This window comes from Pongo abelii, chromosome 9 (assembly GCF_028885655.2).
Source record: "Pongo abelii isolate AG06213 chromosome 9, NHGRI_mPonAbe1-v2.0_pri, whole genome shotgun sequence".
NCBI lineage: Eukaryota > Metazoa > Chordata > Mammalia > Primates > Hominidae > Pongo > Pongo abelii.
The window spans coordinates 87,085,233-87,106,821 of record NC_071994.2 but is presented as its reverse complement, the minus strand read 5'-3'; the positions used below and the strand labels follow the sequence as shown (position 1 = coordinate 87,106,821).

General features: G+C 35.3%; 1 protein-coding gene across 14 annotated transcripts in view; it reads left to right on the top strand.

The window, feature by feature from the left end:
• The window catches only part of DLG2 (discs large MAGUK scaffold protein 2), a 2,173,778-nt gene that overhangs the window by 701,201 nt on the left and 1,450,988 nt on the right, over window positions 1-21,589 (top strand). For 2 of the 14 annotated variants that reach the window (XM_024254994.3, XM_024254993.3), the window contains exon 1: window positions 8,033-8,378. The exons of 11 other annotated variants lie outside the window; for them this stretch is intronic. In XM_024254994.3, coding sequence (XP_024110762.1) covers window positions 8,337-8,378 — 42 coding nt within the window. In that variant the 5' untranslated portion in view covers window positions 8,033-8,336. Of the gene's footprint in view, window positions 1-8,032; window positions 8,379-21,589 lie in introns of those variants that run through there. One more of the 14 variants, XM_054526112.2, reaches the window with a different exon arrangement.

Sequence of the window (21,589 nt, the reverse complement as noted above, 5' to 3'; positions counted from 1 at the left end):
ACACAGGAATAGAAAAGCAAATACCGCATGTTCTCACTTACAAGTGGGAGCTAGATGATGAGATAACATGGACACATAGAGGGGAATGACACAAAGACATTCAATTTTATATATCAGAAAGTAAAGGGTGGGAGGAGGGAGAGGATTAGGAAAAGTAACTAACGGATATTAGGCTTAATACCTGGGTGATGAAATAATCTGTACAAGAAACCCCCATGACACAAGTTTGCCTATTAACAAACCTCAACATGCACCCCTGAACTTAAAATTAAAAGGAAATACTGAAAAGTTGTGGTGGGGAAAACTAAGGTCAGAAGCCAAAGGGTAAGGGTGTTTCAAGAGGAGGGGGAGCTCAGCTGTTTGGAATCTGCCCAGAAGGGTGGAGGGTGAGGGTGAAGATAGAGAAGTGAAAGTTAAATAAGTGACATATTGGTTGTGATGCCCAATTTTAAGGGACTGGGGACAGGACATAAATCAGTGTGTTAAGAAGTCAGAGTCAGTGTGGAAAATGAGGAAATGGATGGAGAGTGAGGGGCTGGCTTTCCTAAAAAGGTTGTTTGTCAAGGAATGAGGAAGGAGAGTAGCTTGATATGGAACTGTGATTAGAGGAAGTAGTTATTGTTTTGCATTTGTTTTTAGATGGGAAAGTCTTGCACATGAATTTAAATTGTCATAAGGAAGATGAAGAAGAGAGAAAGATCCAGTCTTGATGAGAGGGGAACATACACTGAGAGAAGCAGAAGAAGGAAGGACAGTCACTGATTTTTCTTTTATTTTGTGGTAAAAGTTGAGGACTTGTGTGTTGGCTTTTGTTTTCTCTGTCTGTTTTGTTTTTGTTTTCTTCTTAGTAGAAGGCAACTATCTACTAAGTGGAATGAGGATGGAGGAAGGTGTGAGGTTTGAGGAGAGTGGAGAATGTTTGAAATCGCCTTTCAAAAGAGGATGGAGGAGGTTGTTCAAAGAACAGGGTAGGATTATCAGGCAGTGTTGGAGCCTTTTTGAGGTTTTTCATTAATTTTTTTCCAGCTGCTCATCAATCTATCAGTTCATGAAGAATAATTAACAATACTATGTGCTCAAGGGAACTATTTGAGAGATAAGAGAACAATACAAGACACTGTATAATCAGGTACTAAATTGGGCAATACAAATAATACATGTTGAAGGCACTCAGAAAAAAGACTCTGTGGGGGCTGATCTCATAAAAAGATAGCCTCTGATCCAACCATTGAGGAGTAACAGGATTTTGAGATGGTCACTCCCTGAAGCCTTTTTTTTCTGTATTGGTTAAGATATGTCCATTCCATTGTCCTTTCAGTCTTTTAATTTAGAATCTGTGATTGCTTGTGAGGCACTCATTCTTAGATTTTTCCTTTATCCAGAAGAGTAGGCTGTTTACACTCTGAAAGTACATGTAGAACTTCCTTGGTACAGGGCGGTGAGTAATTGTGGTAAGGAATTTAAAAAAATCTTTGCAACTATGTATTCCTAAATCTACATTTACTCTCAGGCTGTGCGTTCAAGTGGTTCTCATTAAGGCCAGTACTACCCTCTTTAAGTATCTTACTGGACATTAATTTATATTAGATACTTGATAAAATTTCCTGAGCCTGGAATCATACTTCGTTTTATGTATTTAACACAAAGCATCTCTTGCATTAAGTTGATATACACTGAAGTTTTCAATAACGCAATTTCTGTATAAGAAATTCCCTTCTGATATAAGGGAAGATTGTTCTTTGTTTTACTCAGAACTTTACCAAAAGTTTTTAACAGTTCAGAATATTGTGTCACTGATAGCAATGCTGCTTTTAAGCTTTGTGTAGCCAATTCAATACACTTGTGTCTGTCTATATATGTGGGTGCAAGCACCTGCCCATTTAATTATGCCATTGATGGAATTTTGCGTGAGTATTGCCATTGAAGTATACTTTATTTTAATTTCAACTTTCAATTTAATTCTTTATATGATATGTTATGTTGAGTTTTCAAATTCCATGTAAAAGTACGTTATATTATCTGTTATTATCATGGTTGTGAGTAGAATATTAAACGTATTTATATATAAAAGAACTGTTTTGTGTGAAAGAGTTAATCAATCACTGTATAGGCACTGGGATCTTGAGAAATTTCCTCTGGGCTTTACAATGAAAAGACCTAGTATTGGAGTTCCACCTCTAGCTTCTGTATAAATCTGAATAATTTGCTTAATCACTGTCAGTTTTCCTCACTGAACACCAGGGGATGATGACAGTATCTTCAGGGCTTATGTGAGGATCAAAAATCAAATGGGATATATCTTTACTTGTGAGCTGAGGCAAGAATATCCCTACCCCTAGGCATTCACAGTGATATATATATATGAGATATCATATATATATATATCAATCACAGTGATATATATATATGAGATACGTGATACATATATATCAGAGAGTATTTAAGTATTGCATAGCCTTCTCGGCTTGTTAAATTTATATCAATTTTTAAGATAAGAAATGAAACAAAATGACATCCAATTTTATATATTTTATATGCTTCCAGGTGTATAAATGCATTATCTTATGACTTTAGGGATACTTTTGTGGAAATTTTTGGAAGCTCTGAAATGATTTTTAATTTGTAAATTGGTTATTATTATCTCAGGAAAATCCCAAGGAGGATGCAAGAAATTCCAATAATAGTAAATTGATTCAGGGGTTATAATGAGATTGCCAAACTCTCTGAGAATCCTCTTTATGGCTGACTGGAAATACTAGGGAAGTTCTAGATGATCTACAAACCCCTGAAAGAATCGTCTAGGTATTTAAAAGAAGCCAGTCGAAAGGAATGATAGCACATTTTTACCTTTACCTTTACCTCTATCAATTCAGTTCTCTTTTTACTAAAAACTACCACTTATTACATTTACCATGTTCCAGGTAATGGGACCAGCAATGTGCACAAGTTATATATTTGACTTCTTACAACATCCCTATGAAATAGATTTGTTACCTTTATTTTACAGAGGAATACTCTGTGGCAGAGAGAAGTTATGTAACTTACCCAAGGTCACACAGCTGGCAAGTGCAAGAAAAGGACTTTAAACCAAGGTCTGGTTTTTTGTTTTTTGTTTTTTTTGACTCAAAGACCCAAGAGCTGTTAAGAGTTTCTAAGAGAGAAAGGATTCTAAGTTATCAGGTATTATATAGTTCCTTTCTCAAGTGGCATCCATCTCAGAATCTTTAGCCTCCACTCTAAAATTATCTCATTTACAACAGAAATTACCTTCTGTTTGTTTTCTATACTTTCCTCTTCTATAAAGTTAATTTTTATACCTGTGCTCTGGAGTTGATGTCTTTCTATTTTTTCTGAGAGCCAAAGCCATCAATTTTCTTCTCTTTCTTCAGAGCAGTGATTCTCAAACCTTAGCTTACTTGAAAATCACCTGGAGGGCTTGTTAACACAGATACCTGAGCCACATACCTAGTGTTTTTGATTCAGTAGATCTGGGGTATGGAGAATTTCTATTTCTAACAAATTCCTAACATACACTGATGCACCTAGCCCAAAGACTGCACTTTGAGTACTACTGCTCTAGACTTCAGAGAAAAAAGTTGGCAAATTACAAGCTAAGAAATGTTGTACATTTTTAAATGGTTAAAAAAATTGTAATAATGGTATTTTCTGACATGTGAACATTATATGAAATTCAGTTTTAATGTTTGTCAATAATAAAGTTTTATTGGAACACACTATGTAATGTCTGTCTAAGTAGATATTTATGTAGGCTGCTTTCTCTCTACAGCATTAAAATCGAGTAGTTGTGACAGATTGTATGGCTTACAAGCCTAAAATATTTATTTTCCAGCCACTTACAGAATCAGTTTGCTGACCCCTGCTCTAAGGCAGTAATTCGCAATCCTAGCTGGACACTGGAATCACTTGGGGAGCTCTATAAAATACTGATTCCTGATTCCCACCCTCAGAAATTCTGACTTAATTGGCCTGTAGTACAATCTAGAGAATCCTTAACATATAAACATACCAAATTTGTCCTATCTAAAGAAAACAAAACAAAAAGCAAGGCACCTAACAAAACTACTCTATCTACCTATAAGAACTAGATAGTCCAGTCTCCTTATTTTATAGATTAGGAAAAAGATGTCTAGCAATATGAATTATTTGTCCATATTAAAAGAGAGTGTTGCTGTTATTACATTTGTAACAAATTGTATATTGCTTTAATATTGAAAACTTTTTTAAATAATCCAGGTTATATTTTTTAAGTATTTTTTAAACTATTATATATAATACTTTATATATATATAAAGTATATATTTTTTTAAAGTATTATATACCCATTGTTAAAAATACAAGCCAAATATATGTAGATAGGTTTAAATTCAGTGCATAAGGTGAAAATCAACTAGTCCAATTTTCTTCATAGTCACTTTTTCCATTTGGGAATCAAGGTAGTTGGCTTGTATTTAAGGGCCATGCTTTAAGAAAAACATACATACACACTAGAATTACATGCATTACTGGGAGATGTTCACATTCAGAGAGACACTGAGATCTAAGATCAATCCAGAAATTGATAGATTCCTATTTCTCTTCTCACAATCATTCCCTGAGTTTGGCTCATGGAGTACAATGGGGTAAATCCCCTCACAGTTTCTAGTATTTCCTTCTTCCCTATATCTGTATTTCTTTCATTTACTGACAGGGGTTAGTTGGATAAGTTGTTCATTGTGAATGATTTTCCTATAGTATAGAGGTATAAAATGAAAACTGTCATGCATCCCTTCCTAAGCCAATAGCAACACTGTTAAAATTTTACACATGCACAGACACACACACCCCCCCCACACCTCTACCTACAAGTGTATGTAAATATACAAATACAAATAGCCTCACAAAATATCAGTTCTTTTGCAAACTTATTTTTACATATAATATTATATATAACTTGGACATCTTTCCACATAAGAATATGTATATATATCTTATATTCCTATGTTATGAATAAACTGTAATTTTAAAAAATAAATTCCATACTGATGGATATTTTAGATACACATACACATACACACATATATCTGGGATAAATTCCTGAAAGTTGAATCACTACATCAATCATAATTTGCCTTTTTAAATATTTGATAGATAATTCCAAACTACCTTCCAAAAAGTTTTTACCAATTAACACATCTCCATTAATACTTGATGTGTCAATTTTAATAACCTTTTCTAACTTTTATGTTTTTTCTTAAATATGAGGTTGAGCATTTTAAATGTGTTTTGTGGTCTTTTTGTGAATTGCTACTTTATGTTCTTTGACTGCTTCATTCAGTTTTATATTTTCTCTTAGTGATTTATGAAAGTTCTTTGTATATTAAAACAATTCCCCATGAAATGTGTTGTAAATAGTTTCCCAGTTTGTTGTTTGTCATTGTGTATAATTTACCCAAGGAGAAGTTTTATATTTTCATATAGTCACAGTTGTCTATCTTTTCTTGCATGGCTTCAGGCTCCTCTATTCCAATATTATGCCAAACCAAATCTGTGTTTTCTTCTAATATGTTTACAGTTTCAATTTTTATACTTAAGTCATTGATCCTTCCAGACTTTATTTTGATGGCAGGGTTCATCGTTAATATTCTTGTTGGACACTGTGAGATACATATTATCCCCATTTTACAAATGGGAATCTGGCATGGAAGTGATTTTGCAGGACTACTCACTTGCAGAATGGAAGCCTAGACTTACTCTATTGCCTACAAAAATATGCATAGGCAGTTATAACTTTCTTCTACTATAGCAAATGTTATTCTTCTTGCAGATATACTGTTCTGCTGAATTCCTTGCCTTAAAATATGGAATATTCTTTAGTAGGACATTGCCATTGTAGTTAATGCCCCATTTCCTGCATCTATAAAATAAGAATAGTAAGTCGGCTATCCTAGTACACTTAAGAAAATTAGGCAGTAAATCTACAGGTATAGCCCTGGGATTTTGTAGGCTAGACAGGTATACTCAGGTGTTTTAAAGAAGTTTTTAAGGCTAAAGGGCCTTTTTAAAAAAATGTATACACATTAAAATGGTATCTAAAGCCCTATTAGAAGTCCTCCCTGATTGCCTTGACAGGGAAACCTATATGTACTTCTTCACCTGTAACTTGTTTCATTTAATCCTTGCTTGCGAGCTGTTCTGAGGTTTATAACATTTTCCGGTTGTTTTTGGTCTTTCTCTCCTGGGCCATCCAAATATCCCAGCAACTACTAAAATAATATTAATAAAATATGTAAATTTCCTTTTCCCAACTTCTAATGGAAAAAAAAACGGTACTTATTCACAGGTTGAATAAAGTAGGTTTTTAAAAGTTCCTCTGAATCCGCAGTGGAGAAAGGCATTTTTAAGTTCTCCTATGTTTTCCATGGCATTGAGTTGTTATATTTGGGTTCATTTATTAGGAAGAGCTGCAGGAAATGTGACCTGCTATAACCTTGGGAGGGGAAAGTGTTATTAACTGAAATGCTCAGTTTTGCATTTAAAGTCCGTAGAAAAAGTTGTGGAATGATGAGAGCTGGACATCCATGTCAATTTTTTAATGTCCTGGAAGTCACTGGTTGTGTTGTAAGTGCTTATAATTTGTAATTACCTAGGCTCCTAAGACAGACGGAACTGGAAATCAAAATAAGTGGCTGCCTTCCCTTACGTTGCCAAAGGATCTCCAGCTTAGGATAAGACTGCCTTTTTCTTCCTAAAAAAAGGCACAAACAATGACAGCCCAAAATAGCTATTTAGTCAGAACTGACGACACTTTCTGAATGCTTGTCATTAAGAGAGAAATAGAAAATCCTTCTTTTCTTCTTCCTTTAATTTCTCTCCCTGAAATACCTTGCTTCCTCCTGAAGCTGCCTCACCTCATTGCCCAGGAGAAATGCCCAGTAACTCTGATGGTGCTTCAGCACTACTGCAGGCTCCAGAGGGGAGGTGGCTTATGCAAAACATATTAAAGAAAGATCCTAAAAGTCACTGCAGCTTTTTCTAGTGAGTTATGCTGATCTTCCCTGTTGCTGGAAGCTGATGGGGAGCATCGTGGCAAAGACATAACCACTTTTTTTTCCTCCCACTATTTTTGCTGCAGTGAGAACTGTTCATTTCTGCTTGCATTTTGCCAGATAGCTTTAGAATTCTAGCTGAGAATCAGGGCTTCCCAAGGCTGGAAATAAGGGTATAGCACCCTAAATTGTACTTTGTCCTTTTGATTAAGTAAAAATTGAGTTAATTTGCAGCATCCGGTGCCTGACAGGAATGACAACAGACAGAAGGATCCGACGGATGTTTTTAATTTTTTTTTCCTTATGGATTTATAGGGGCAGAAGCTTTTATTTTTCTCTCTTGCTCTCTCCCTTCTGGAGCTTGCTGAACATTTTACATTCAGCAGCAGTTGCTACTGAATCTGAGGTTATGTTATCCCCTGAAATCTTCTGTCTCCATTTCAATCTCATCTCATTACTGATTGTCATTTACCAATAAAACATAGTTTTGGAAAACTGGCCACATCATTTTGTTATGGAGTCTGGCAACTTTAGATAGCCCTAAAAGATGTAACAGGGCAGGGAAGTAGGAGAAGGTGGTACTTCTCAGTCCTGTAACCACATATCATCCCAGAGGAACCCAGTTCACATTTTAGGGGACTTTATGTGACAGTGATCCTTTGATCCTGGTCCTATTCCACATGGAGAAGCAGAATGAGACATGCTTGCAGTGATTTGTAGTATTTGCCAAACAGGGTGCTGCACCAGAATAGCCTGGAATATAGTGCAGAGCTCATATTAAACCTCCAAAGGGAAAAGGGTTTCCTCTTCATTTTACAGTCTGCCTGATGCGATCCCATTGTAAAGTATTTAATAGGATAACACCGGGGCTCTCCAGAAATATAAGTAACTCATTGGTTAAATTTCAATTCTTCACCTTTCCCCCCCCTCCTTCCTGAGTGAGCTCATTCCCCCCTCCTTCTTTTTTTTTTTTTTTTTTTTTTTTTTAATCCAGTGATTTAAAATGCTAGAAGGAAAAGCAACTGAGGTCTTAACTTTCAGACGCTGAATTCTCATCTAATTGAAATTACTGGGCATAATGCTATATATAGCCAATGAAGAGATTTTGAGCTCTCACTCAGTGCCTTCAAGACATGTCGTTTTGTAGTCAGAGAAAACAGAGATCAATGCATTTTCAAACTGACAGAGGGAACGGATGCTCTTTAGTAGCACATGCCCAGGATCGTGTGTGTGGGGCTTGCGCTGTGCTGAGAAGCTGAATACCGGTCCATATGCTCCTTATTTACTGCAATGTTCTTTGCATGTTACTGTGCACTCCGGACTAACGTGAAGGTAAGAGGAGGCGAGCCGGCAACTGGGCACAATATACATGTTAAACCAGCTGCAGAAAATGTCTACCTTGTGTAGCTTCAGGACTTTTCGGATTGCTGGCTGAGCAGGCAGATTATTACAGGTGGTTGCAAAGGCTTTGTTTTATTGTTGCCGTGCAGCCTCGCTGGGGGAGCATGTTGGAACGCTGCTGTGAAGTGACCTTCAGGTTTAACTGTTTGTAATTCAGGTTCACGCTCATAGTTGCGGGGTGGAGAGGGGGGAAGAAAAGATGAAAATTATTTAGGTAGGCCAGAACCAAGAAATCAGAGAAGGTAAAAAGCTATAAAGCATGCTTTGAATTATGATTTAATCTTTCTTTTAAAAAGTGCTGTGAGCTTCCTGTGTTCTTGCAGCTGAATTGTTTAAGAGCCGGGGGGTTAAATCTGGTGACTGTAATGGCATTAGATGTGATCTGTGGGATACCTGACCATCCTGTGCATATCAACAAATGATTTTCACTGGGAATTGGTGATACTGATTATACAAATCGTCAGCTCTGGGTGGGCTGGTTGCTTCAGCTGCGTGGGCGCTGCTGTCCCGCTGTTGTCACCCCACTGACATTCACTTGCTGTAGCTAATGAGCCTCTGAAGTTGAGCCCAAGTTTGGGAGATGTACCCCTTGTCACGAACAGGGCATTATTATTGAGAAGGTTTTCTGACACTGTGTTCATTCAGCACTGAGCCGGCCAGACCAGCTGTGGAATTCCAGTTGCATAATTTAAGTGAATTACATCCTTGGTTAACATTTTAAGCTTATATTTCTTGGAGAAGGAAGTCCAAAAGGAAAGTGATTGCCTTTGAGAAAAAATAATTAAGAGGCAGTTAAGACTACCTAAAATAGGAATCTTTTTTTTTTTTTTTAAAGTCAATATAAAGTGTTTCCCCTTTTTATTTTACTAGGGGAGTGTTTTAATGTGTCTGGGTACTAAAGTTTCATTTTCTGTGTTTCCAAGTTTTATTAAAGAACTCCCTGCTGCTCACTCTTTTGCAAGCCTTTTTATTTTCTATTTGAATTTCAAACAGGTAGTATTTATGTTTTGATGACTAATTCTTTTACAACTACAACCTGGAAGCATTCTGTGGATCATTTTGCAGAGTTCTATAGAATTTGCTTTTTACTACTTTTAAAATGAACTTTAGTAGTCAATTTTCCTCCATGTATAAGATGTAGACAGTAAACAACATGAAAAAAATAATTAAAAATATGAAAAGTGTGCCCAAATATCATCTTGGATTTTCTCTGTTATCATCTCCTGTTCCAAAGTATGGGTATGACATGCATTGTTTTGTAAACTCAGTAAATTGTAAATGTTTTCCCTCCTCATCTTTTTGAAAGGAGAAAAGTACTTTATTCAGAGGAAGCTCCATAAATAATTTAGATAAAGTGATAACATTTTTTTTTGCTATTTCATTGTTAAACTTTGGAAGTGTAGGAAAACTTAAGTCCAAAGTTCCTTTCGTAATGGGCTTTGGGAAATTTCTTTTTACTCTTACCTACTAACAGTTGTCTTTATGAATTTAGCTTTACATTTTTCTCATTTAAATTCATAAGCAAAGTAATAAAACTTCACTAACAATATCTTAACTGAATTCAGATTACTTTTGAATAATAAATTCCTAGTACTCTGACTAATCTGTACTGAGATATACTTCTTATGTGTTGATTGATAGAAATTGAGACTGTATGCATTGCCACAAACAGCATGTATAACCTTGCTTTAAGTAGATCAGTTTTAATTTTAATTATGCTTCTACCTTTTCAGTAATTAGCTCTTGCACTTTCTTAGATAATTCATAATTTTTTAGGGTTATCTTGTCTTTCTGAGATAGCAAGTTTTGCCAAAGAGTTTACAGTTCATTTGTGGTCTATTATTTTATCACATTGGTGCAATAAAGTTTCATCTAATATTTTTATCTATTTTGATTTTTGTTTTATTTTATTATATTACATTTTTAAAGTGTTTGCTTTTATTTGTATTGTTACAAGAACTACTTATCACTTGGTTCTGCTGAATTCTCTCTCACATATATTTTCTCATGTTTTAACATGATTTAACATGACTCTTGTTACAGTTATCCAAAACTTTAAGATGGTTAAAATTCAAAGGATAGAAACATTTTTCATCTTTTTTTTTTCTCTGCACACAATAGACCACTAATGTCACGATCTTTTATTCTAGAATAAACTTTTTTGTTAATTGGACCTTTATAAAATATAACAAAGAATTTTATTGGGAGTGGTATGTTTTAAGATATTTCATATATTTTTATGTAACAAGTCATTAAATCTGGACCACTAGTGTAGACACACACACACACACATATTAACAGACATCAGAATGTGACTCCTGGGTCACCATTTATTCATTCATCTATTACAATTTTTTGAATGACATCTATGATTTATGCACTATGTTAGAGTCTTGGAAACTAAGATAGAGAGAAACAGTGCTTGCTTTTAAGAAGCTTCCAGTCAGAAAAAGACACAGACTATAAACAAATAAATTGCTTTGAAGTATTTCTGACCCATAATGGACATCCATGCAGGGTTTGTTGTAGGAGAAAGAAATAAGCAAACAAAACAAACAAATAAAATCACAGGCTAATTTTACCCAGACTAATCAAGAAAGGTTTTTCTGTGAGGTCACTTTTAAGTTGAATCTTGACAGCTAATGGACTTCTGCCAAGCATCTTGGAGTAAGGAAGGCATGCTGGGTAAAGGGAGTGGCAAAAGCGTGGAGCTAAGAAGCAGAGCACTTCAAAGAGCTGCAAATAGTTTGAAATGGTTAGAACATGGGTTCTTACAAGGCTGAAGAGTGAAATAATAGGGTAAATCATAAAAGAAAGATAAACCAATGCTGTGAGAATTGACTGAGCGGTCATCACAATTTAACTCTTTGGAAATTGTTTTACTTTGCTACCTATTTTCTAGAAGGAGAGCTTTCAACAGAAGGAAATGAAATGAATGAAAACTTCTAATCAATGGCCATTGTTTATGTTCTGTGTTTTCTTGTTAGTTTTAAATAGAGTTTGATAAAGGTTCACATTACATTGGCTTGGATTTTTATTTTAACTTTTTACAAAATATGATTAGAACAATTTAGTTTTAGTCTACTCACTAAAAAGAAGCAATGTGATCATCACGTACACAGTTCAGTTTCCATCTGAAATTGTCTATATTATATGAAAAGTGCCTCTTTAATGGGAAAATATACAGGAAGCTGGTTGCATCAGATGACTGTATCATTTTGTCTTTGGAAATGGATCTATTTTTGAAGGTAATGATACTGACGATAATTTTCTAAATAACTTTATCTTCCTCATCGCACTATTTCCCTTTTTTCATTGCTGCTACAAACATACCCACATGTACACTCACAAACCCACAATCCCTGAAATATGAATTGCAAGTATTAGACCTGTAGCACAGGTAAGAAAACTAAGGTAGAGAGAGGAAATGACTAGTTACTCTGTTCCACAGTGTGTCAGAAGCAGAGTCTCTTGAGCGTTGACTTATTACTCTTTAGAATAAATCCTGCTGCCTACTGCATAAATTCAAGAATTCTGCTCCTTTGTTTTAAAAATTTACTGAGCGTAAATACAATAACTTTTAAGAAAAAGAGTGTAACAGAATGGTTTTAAAGCATGGATTTTTGGGATTTCAAAAGAACTGCATTTGAACTTGTCTTCCCCATTTGTTGCATAGCTTAAGAAAGTTTAGTTTTTTCTCACCTGTAAAAGAGGTTTAATAATAGCTCTTAGCTGTTATAAGTAGTATGTTAGATAAGGCATGTGAACACTATAAAAAGTCCTTAGACTGTAGTAATAACTCAATCAATTTAACTCATCATTGAGAAAATAAAGACCACCAAGTAGCAGTAAGGCTTCAGAGTTGCCTTCAGTAAGAATCACATTAGAAATTGAGCTCCATTAAAATTTGTCTATAATTAATGAGAAACACATTTAGGTATAATATTTCCTGTTCCACCATAATAACCATCACAATGACATATATGCATATTCACATGTTAGCTCTATGGAACCTGGATTCTAGTTGTTTTGTTCACCTTTATATCATCAGCACAAAGAACAATGCTAAGTACACAGTAGGTACTCAAGAGATACTTTAAATGAATGCATTAAGTGAATCTCAGATTTCTTTTTTATTCACTCAGCTTCTTTTCAGATTATTTATTTATCTTAATGCTGGTTAAATTATTTTTAGAGAAAGAATAAAAGGAAGAAAAAAACTGATAGCCTTTGAAGTCATATAGGCTTCAGTTTGAATAGTACTGGATTTGCCAATCGCAAACCACTGACACTAAGTCACATACTCTTTCGGATCTGCTCAGCCAGGTTGTAGAGCTAGTTTGGAGGGAGTCAATAATTCACACTAAAACAATTTATTGAAGCCTAAACACTCTAGAATTCAGACATTTATCATGCTAATTTTCACCAGGTTTATTCAGTGAAATTGCTCTTTTCCAAACACCCCACCCTTTCTGCCCCGATCATTTTCTAGAATTGTTTTCATGTAATGGGAATCCTTTCTCTGCATTGACCATATTTGTCTAAATTCTGTCCTTCCTTTAATAAGCAGTACAGGGTGTCTATATCTATCTTCCAAGAACTGGAACCCAGTCACACTAACTCCAGTGCTTTCTCTCTCCTTTGATTTAGTGAGTACAATTTCTCCATCATTTATGGCAATACATCTTATACTGCCTAACATCATAACTTGCATTATTATTTTATACTGGTAGTTAATTTTGCTTATGTTTGGGTATTGCCCTCACCCCAACTAAATTTTAAGAATTTTGAAGACAGGAACTATAAACTATTTTCTTAATTTTTTTCTTACAGTTTATTTATATTTAGGAATTCAAAAAATGATCAGTGGACTAATTGAAAGGGAAACTTCCAGAAACTCTGTCTGCTTATGCTGCTGACACCTACTCTTTGCTAGATCCTACGATGCATCCTACATATTGATGCTTTTAATAAACACATAATTTGTTGTAGGCAGGACTTGGAATTATGAATCACAATGTGTGGACAGTTCGAGTAACACCTATGGCTCATAACAAGTCAGAGATGGTACCTCTTAGGGTTCCAGTTGAATAACTATCTCTTTCAGGATACCTATAACCTATTAGTTCCTTACTGGAATCCTTTAGTATGGTCTCCAAATGGTTGTGAGCCATTTGGACACCAATTTGGTATATTGGGTTTATAATATCTAAGCCTACTTAATGTGTTAGATTTACAATTTCTAACAAAGCCCATTAACTCAAAACTTAAAAAATTAAACAAGGAGTTAATAAGTAAAGGATAAAACAGCACATTGAACAATAACAATAATAGCTACCATTTGTCAAACTCTTAGTATGAACCCTGGACTACATCAACAAGTTTGAATGTATTTTCTCAAAATGCTTCCCAGTGACCTAAGATTTATGCATTTTGATCATTATTATTTTATATATGAGGAAACTAAAGTTTAGGGAACACAAATAACTTGCCTAATATTACAAATATTCAGTGCCAGTGAAGTCACCTTCTAAACCAGGTCTGTTCCACTGGAAACATTTTTAACAACCTACCTAAATAGATAATATAGATATGAAAACTACAATGAATATGTTACAGACATCTCAAATCTTTTTTTAAAATTAGGTAAGGAATTAAGTAAACAATAAAATTGCATATGCCTTACATAGCATGACCTTGCCATTCCTTTTCTTGGCTTCTTTCTAATACATGTTGGCCAGAGTCAGGCCTGAGGCTTTCTTTTTATTCTGCATTCATCCTTCACCAAATATTTGATATAGTACCTATTATGGGTCAGGCACAGACCTAGGTGTTATAAATAAAGGGTAAAATAAAACAGACAGTAATCTCTACCCTCATAGAACTTATTGCTAGTGAGGTAGGTAGAAAATAAACAAGACAGTTAAGTAAAATATATAGTACATAGTGATAAGTGCTAAGTCAAAAGACCATGGAAGGATATTGGAAGTTTGCATTGGGGGATGGGTTGGTTTAGAGTTTTAGATAAGATGGTTAGTGAAGGTCTCACTGAGAATATGGCTTAGAGTAAAGACTTAAAACACATAAACAAAATATACATGTTGGAAAAGGTAACAAAGTGCAAGTGCAAAGGCCCTGAGCTAGAAGCCTGCCTGGCATGTTAAGGAACATCTAAGAAGCCAGTGTGGCTGAAGAGAGAAAGGTCAAGAACATGTCACAGTGAAAAGATCGTGTAGGACTTTCCCAGTGAGATGGGAAGCCAGCTGGGTTTTGAACAGAAGGGTCACATCATTTAGCTAACATTTAAATAGGATCACTCAGGTTGCTACGTTGAAAAGAGACTTTAAGGGAGCAAGGGCAGGAGCAGAGAGACCAGGTAGAATTTCCTGCAGTAATCCAGGGGAAAGATGTTGAAAACTTAGATCAGATTGGTGCCAGTGGGACTGGGGACAAGTTGTTCAATTCTGTATATAATTATAATTTTTGATATCTATCTTCTTGTCTTTTTCGACACTGATATTGAGTCCTCCTTAGGTGTGGTGTGTGGGTTTTCAGCTCTGCTGTGTTAATTAGAGAAAAATACTTTGATAAGTAATTACCATGCCATTTTATTGCTTCTTAATCCTCTGAACATTTTTAGAAGGTAGGTTACTCAAGATTTGAGTCATACATATATGTTCATGATTTCCTTTTCTTTTGGTCTCAGTTCTTCTGATCCTCAGGGGATGCTGCCCTAGTTCTTAAATGAGTCAACTATAAGCTACTTGAGGGCAGGAACTGTGTCTTTTATATGTACTTTTGTACCCATTGCCTTGCACATGACAAATGATTAATAAATATTTGATAAATAATGGACTGAAAGAATGAATGTTAGCCATTCAGATAGCTGGAAATATTTGATAAAGTACCTCTTTGGACTAGATGTGTTACCACCAAATAAGAACAGATGCACAACAAGGAGAGTTTCCTCTCTAATGAAAAATTAAGATTAATTAATTAATCTCTAATTAATTTCCTCTCTAATGTTCATTATGATAGTATGTTTCCAGCATCAGAATCTTAGGAAAGCAGCCTGGGAATCTGAAAATGACCCTAGGTAAACCATTCATAAGACAAGTTTGGAAAACACTGTCATATACCATATGTTTGGAATTCTCAAGTGTGTTCAGAAACTGCTATGTGTTAATAGTTGTCTAAGTAACATATAGATCCAAACATTTTCCAAGTGCTGGATTGCAACATGCAGCAAGAAATAAATTTAAAATTGCAACTCAGTATGTTTTAAAAAGCAATACTTACTTTTACCAAAAGTTATGCGTTGTGATATTTTCCATTCCAAGTTTTAACAATTTCTTTCTTTTTTATAATGTTGGTCAAGATTAAATGTATTATAATCAGAAAAATAATTGGGGAAATACAATTCATATTGACCCGCTTGAAAGATTCCTTCATTAACCTTCTTTATTGACTTTGAAGGGGTGTAGAATGGGTCATAACTCATAATTTGAAAAACACTGTAACATGTTCCCTGACTTAAGAAAAATACAACCTCAATTCGGAATATGCAAATGAAAAGATGATGAATTACAACAGTCAGCCAACACTAAGAAGCCAACACTAGGGCTTCTCCATATAGCCTGCTTCATTTACTGATTAGCATATTCATCTGGGAATTCATAGATCGGTGCTTACTTCCCTTTCCCTGGCCTTTGGGATTTAGCCTACCCACCTACATACCACAATATTCTTAATAACAATAACTAATGTTTGTTTAGTATTTATGATGAGTCAGGCACTGTGTACATCACTCATTTCATCTTCACAATAACCCCAAGAGAAAGTTTTCTATTAAACCTATTTTTACATGTGAAAGGACTGGGCCATGGAGGTTTAGAGCCTTGTTCCGGGCCTCACAGCAAGGAACTGGTGGAACCACAATAAATGCTAGGCTCAGGCACCAATGCTTGGGACAGGCCAGTGCCTGGAAAGGAGTGCTTTGCATCCATTTGGTTTTGATGACTTCATTGGGCATTCCTCTCGCTTATTAGACTGAGGTTCCCCTGACTTGAGTGTGTCACAGTTTCTTTCATTAGCCACGACCCAGAAGAATTCTTGTGGGCCTGATAACCTATATTCTCCCATGGATCTGGGGTCAGGGTTGGGGTGCTTATACTTAGAAGACTTCATAACAAATTGAAGTATGAGCATCCGTTGAAAGAAATCTATTTGCTGGTATCTGCACTTAGTATTAATGCAGTGAATACGGTAATAAAACTCCCCACGATGAAGTGATATTGTACTGTGTCTTGGAGAACCTAGCTCTTGAGAATTGACAAGAGAAAAGTAGACAATAAAATAAAAAGTCATTTGACCATGGGAGGGTCTGGCCTTAAATATTTCTCAAATTTCAGCTGGAGGTTTTGTTTTTTCTTTCTGTTTAGACTTTGGCACTTTCAAAATAGGCAGAATTGGAAAGAAGCCAAGAGAATACCTTTTTTAAAACGAAAGTTAGATGACTAGTGGGAGGCTTATTTTGAGTTTTTAGATTTATTTGTTATTTATTTCTATAGGTATAACTAGATTTACAACTTTAAAAAGGTATACATACATTTATTTATTTTAAAATTGTCTAATTCATTTTTCAAGGAGTACTTACATTGGAAGAGGAAACTGGCCCAAAGGAGTTTACAGTGAGCCTGGATGAGAGGGAGTAAGGGAGACTTCTGAAATGGACCTCTGAATCTTGGCGCAAATAAAAGAGCCCTTTGCATTTGTGTTGGATGTTTAGTTGACTAATTTATGAACTGCACTTTTTCAGACTCGTTAGGAAAAGTAAACTAATGAATCAGTTTTAAGTGGGTCAGAATACATTATATTTTTCAACTGTTTTTAACATTATAAAAGTAATACATGTTTATTATAGAAATTACAGAAGTACAGAAAAGGACAAAAATGTATACTTCCTCATATCCTTGCTATTCATATATAGAAATGTATATTCTTTTTTCCTATATATATGTATATGAATGCACGTCTATTGGATTAAGATGTATTATTTGTCATGTGTTCTTGCTCATACTATGTCATAAGAACATTGTCATGTCATTAATAGTTATTCATAGGCTTCTTTTTAAAGTGGCTGCATAATAGGGAAGCTTTTTTATTCTCTTTGAAAAGTAAATAAATACAGGTAAGCAGGGACTGAAAGCATTGTTTTTCTTGGACCATTACTTTTCAGCAGAGGATAGAAAGCTTTCAAGTGCAACCTTGGAATAGTTTTGAGATGAGATGCAGTTGGGAAAAAAATATATATGGTGAGTCTGAATTTCAAAAGGATAATTGCCATTGTAGTTCTAACAGGGGAAAAAATACATACTTCATGCAAAAGTTTCTCTAGCTAGTCTCCTAACATTGTCTCAACACCCAATCCTGCCAAATAATGGCTTTGAGCTGGGGTTTTAATGATTCTTTTAAACAGAAGCCAACCAGACAATTTCCTTACTATCACTATTCTCCCAGGCACTTAGATTGATTTTTTACTCTCCAGAGACCATGGAGAGCTAATTAATCCACAAATCCTCTAGAATCTACCTGTAATTTCTTCTACTTTGTCTCTTTCTGCCTCTCCTTTCCTCAGTGGAAGCTCTCATTTTTTCTCACTGTATTGCCGCGGGGATCATTGTGACTGGCTTCCCTAATCTCCCTCTGTCCTCTCCAAATTTGTCCTCCCCATATTGGCACCAGACTTATTTTTGTTAAATACAGATAAGAAATGGCCATCCATTTCTCTGTTCAAGAGCTTATGTGTTTCTCACTGCCTGCAAAATTTTCATCCTCCTGATGGCCTCAGTCACTTTCCATCATTACCTTCTGCGAGACCTACTGTCACTTCCATTCAGTCCACACAGCCAGAATCAATTCCAGCTATACTTCCCATCCACTGCTCACGCCATAGAGAAGATCTGGAAAAACTGGGGTGTTTGGTAGAAAGCCTGGGTTGAAAATCCGTCATCTCCGTTTACAAAGTAGTCTGCAATACTTCTAGGTGAGCAAATCAGTTTTTCTGATGCTTAATTTCAAGATGGTGTAATTGAAATGATTAGTAATGATAAGGATATACCTTGTATCATGAGCAAGGCTTTAGACAACAAAAGCCCCAGATATATGCAAGATTCATTCAGAAGATGTTAAAATATTTCAGGAAAGGTCGGGAGCAGTGGCTCACCCCGGTAATCCCAGCACTTTGGGAGGCCCAGGCGGGCGGATCACGAGATCAGGAGATCGAGACCATCCTGGCTAACACGGTGAAACCCCGTCTCTACCAAAAAATACAAAAAAGTAGCCAGGCGTGGTGGCGGGTGCCTGTAGGCCCACCTACTCGGGAGGCTGAGGCAGGAGAATGGCGTGAACCCGGGAGGTGGAGCTTGCAGTGAGCCGCGATCGAGATCGCGCCACTGTGCTCCAGCCTGGGCGACAGAGTGAGACTCCGTCTTAAAAAAATAAATAAATAAAAAAATTGTGAAAGCCAAGGAAATGTTAACTGAAGCAGTGAAGGTTAGCTTTAAATTTGGTGGTTATCTCAAACTGGCTTATGTAGCTGAACATTTCCTTATGGTATACTTTGGATCCCAAGAACATGGGCTAGAACCTAACTCCTTTGTAAAATTCTGGGATATTGATGATAAAATGATGCTTAGTCTTACAGTTGAGGAGATGAGAAAAATTAACTGCAATATCGGCAGTTATATATCTCCCAGCCAAGACCTCTACATAATGTACAACAGTAATCATCTAAATATAACCACTCCCCAAATTGCTTGGGAAACCAATCACAAAATTTGCATTAATTGTTTCTTTGGTGAACAGAGGTCACTAATCCTGAAAAGATTTAGATTAATTACAGAATAATGGAGGAAAGTAAACTTTTTAATTAATATTTTTATGTTAAGATATTTGTACACATTTGGGTTTATATATATTTGTGTTTTTAAAGATAATTTGCCAGATTAGAGCATTTAACAGATTGGTGTTTGGATGTCAAGGAATTGATTTTGACTTGCAATTTTAAGATTAAAGATATTTTAAAAACAACCATTTGTAAGTTGTATTGGAACATGTAAGAAAGCTTAAAATGCTCACATTTTGTTTTATTAATATTTATTAGATTTAAAAGAATGATTCAAATACTTGAGAAGTTTTTTTGTTGTTTAGATAAAATATTTTTAAAATTTTAATATATTAAATTTATAAATACAGGTTAAAATATTTAATGAGATATAATTAAGTCATAAAACTCCCTTAATGATGATTGTAAAAAACTTGATAGATTTATAAGTAAAACAGTACAATTATGAATTAAAATTTAAAAGTTAAGCAACATATAGGCTTTTGAATTTATAACTTTACAAATTAAATATGAATTTCACAAACTAAAAGAGCTCCACATAATCTTTTCTGTCCAAGAAAGATGCCTTAAAACAACAAAGTATTAACATTGCACCTTATTGGGTTGTTATGAAGCATAAACAATATAACATGTGGGATTACTTTGTAAATTCTAGAATATTATAAAAATATTAATAATTATTTTTCATTCTAATTGCTTTTGCTTAATCTGTTGCTTCAGTACAGAAAAATATTTACCTTTCCTTTCCTCTGCATAATAATTGTCTTGTCCTTCCAGACCCTGCCATCTAGTTTCTTCTCTAAGATGGAACTTCATTTTCTATACATTTATTACTTTGTACTTCTAGTGTAACACTTAATACACTTTGCATTACTAGTGTAACACTTGTATATCCCTTGTTTTGGAGATGTTTATATCTGCTTTTCTTTACCAGAATGTGAATTGTGTATCTTTTCTTGTTGTTGTCTTTTTTTTTTTCTTCCTTTTTGTGGAAGGGGATCTCGCTATATTGCCCAGGCAGGTCTCGAACTCCTGGGCTCAAGCTATCCTCCTGCCTCTGCCTCCCTGAGAGCTGGGATTACAGGCATGAGCCACTGCACCTGGCCAAATTCTATTTCTTTTCCAGTTCATTTGTTAAAAGTGAACATTAATTGAGTCTGTCTTATGGGCTAAACACTGTATTCTGTACAAGGGCCAGAGTCATTAATAAGAACTGTTATTTGTGTCTGTATGTAATGGGTAATAATGAATTATTAAATTTTTATTTATTAAATTTAATTTGATTTGAAGTAAAAAAAATCATTCCATCTAAAAAATTTTATAATACAAATTTCTAGGAAAGCAGTTGACTACTTCAAGAAAAAAATTCAGATAATGAAAATAGCAGATAAGAAAAATTCAAAATACATTAAAGAAAAATTGAAGCTTCACCAGTATAGCACTCACTTTTTCCCTTAGGCCTAAAACATTGTTTTCATTCTTATAAACAATTTAGAAGATAGTTTTGCAGAAATGATTGGAGCAGTAGAGGCTGAAGGAGGGTAGAGTTTGGTTAGACAAGACAGTTGATCTTTAATCACTCAGTCAGGGATGTCTGCCTATTCTCATTAGGAAGATCTGCTGCCCACCTCCAATTTCCTCCCTTCCTTCCAGTCCACTGCAGTCAGCAAGGCTGTTTTCCTTTTCCTTTTGTCCAGCAGTCAATAACATTGATTTTTACAGCACTAGGTGATTCTCACCTCTTCCCTCATTATCCCCTCCTTCAGGGCTAAACAAAGCCATGTTCCCTGGAGTGCAGCACAATCTGCAGAACCTGTAAAACAGAAATGGCCAGAGGCAGGGTGTAGGGCTTTGGCTGGGTAAGGGGGGGATGGTCAGTGCCATCAAATCTCATGGGAACATCCTGGGCAGAATATTTTTGATATAGTCTTAACTTAAGGGGTAATATATCCTCCAGAGGAAAAACACACATAAAATGTCTATCTTGTTCACTGCAATTTCACTGAGTAGTGAAAGCCCTGAGATCCTGTTTCCATGTATAATTCCTACTGAGCCTACTTGGATAGATAGATACTACTCCTGGGGAAGAGGCCACCTATCAAAATGGGTCAAAAGAGCAGTAGTACATAATTGGGCCATAGAAGACCAGAAGAAATTGCAGAAGAAAAGAATTTACTCAATGATTGCTTTTTGCATGCTAGAAATTTCTTAATTTTTATTTATTTTAATCATTATT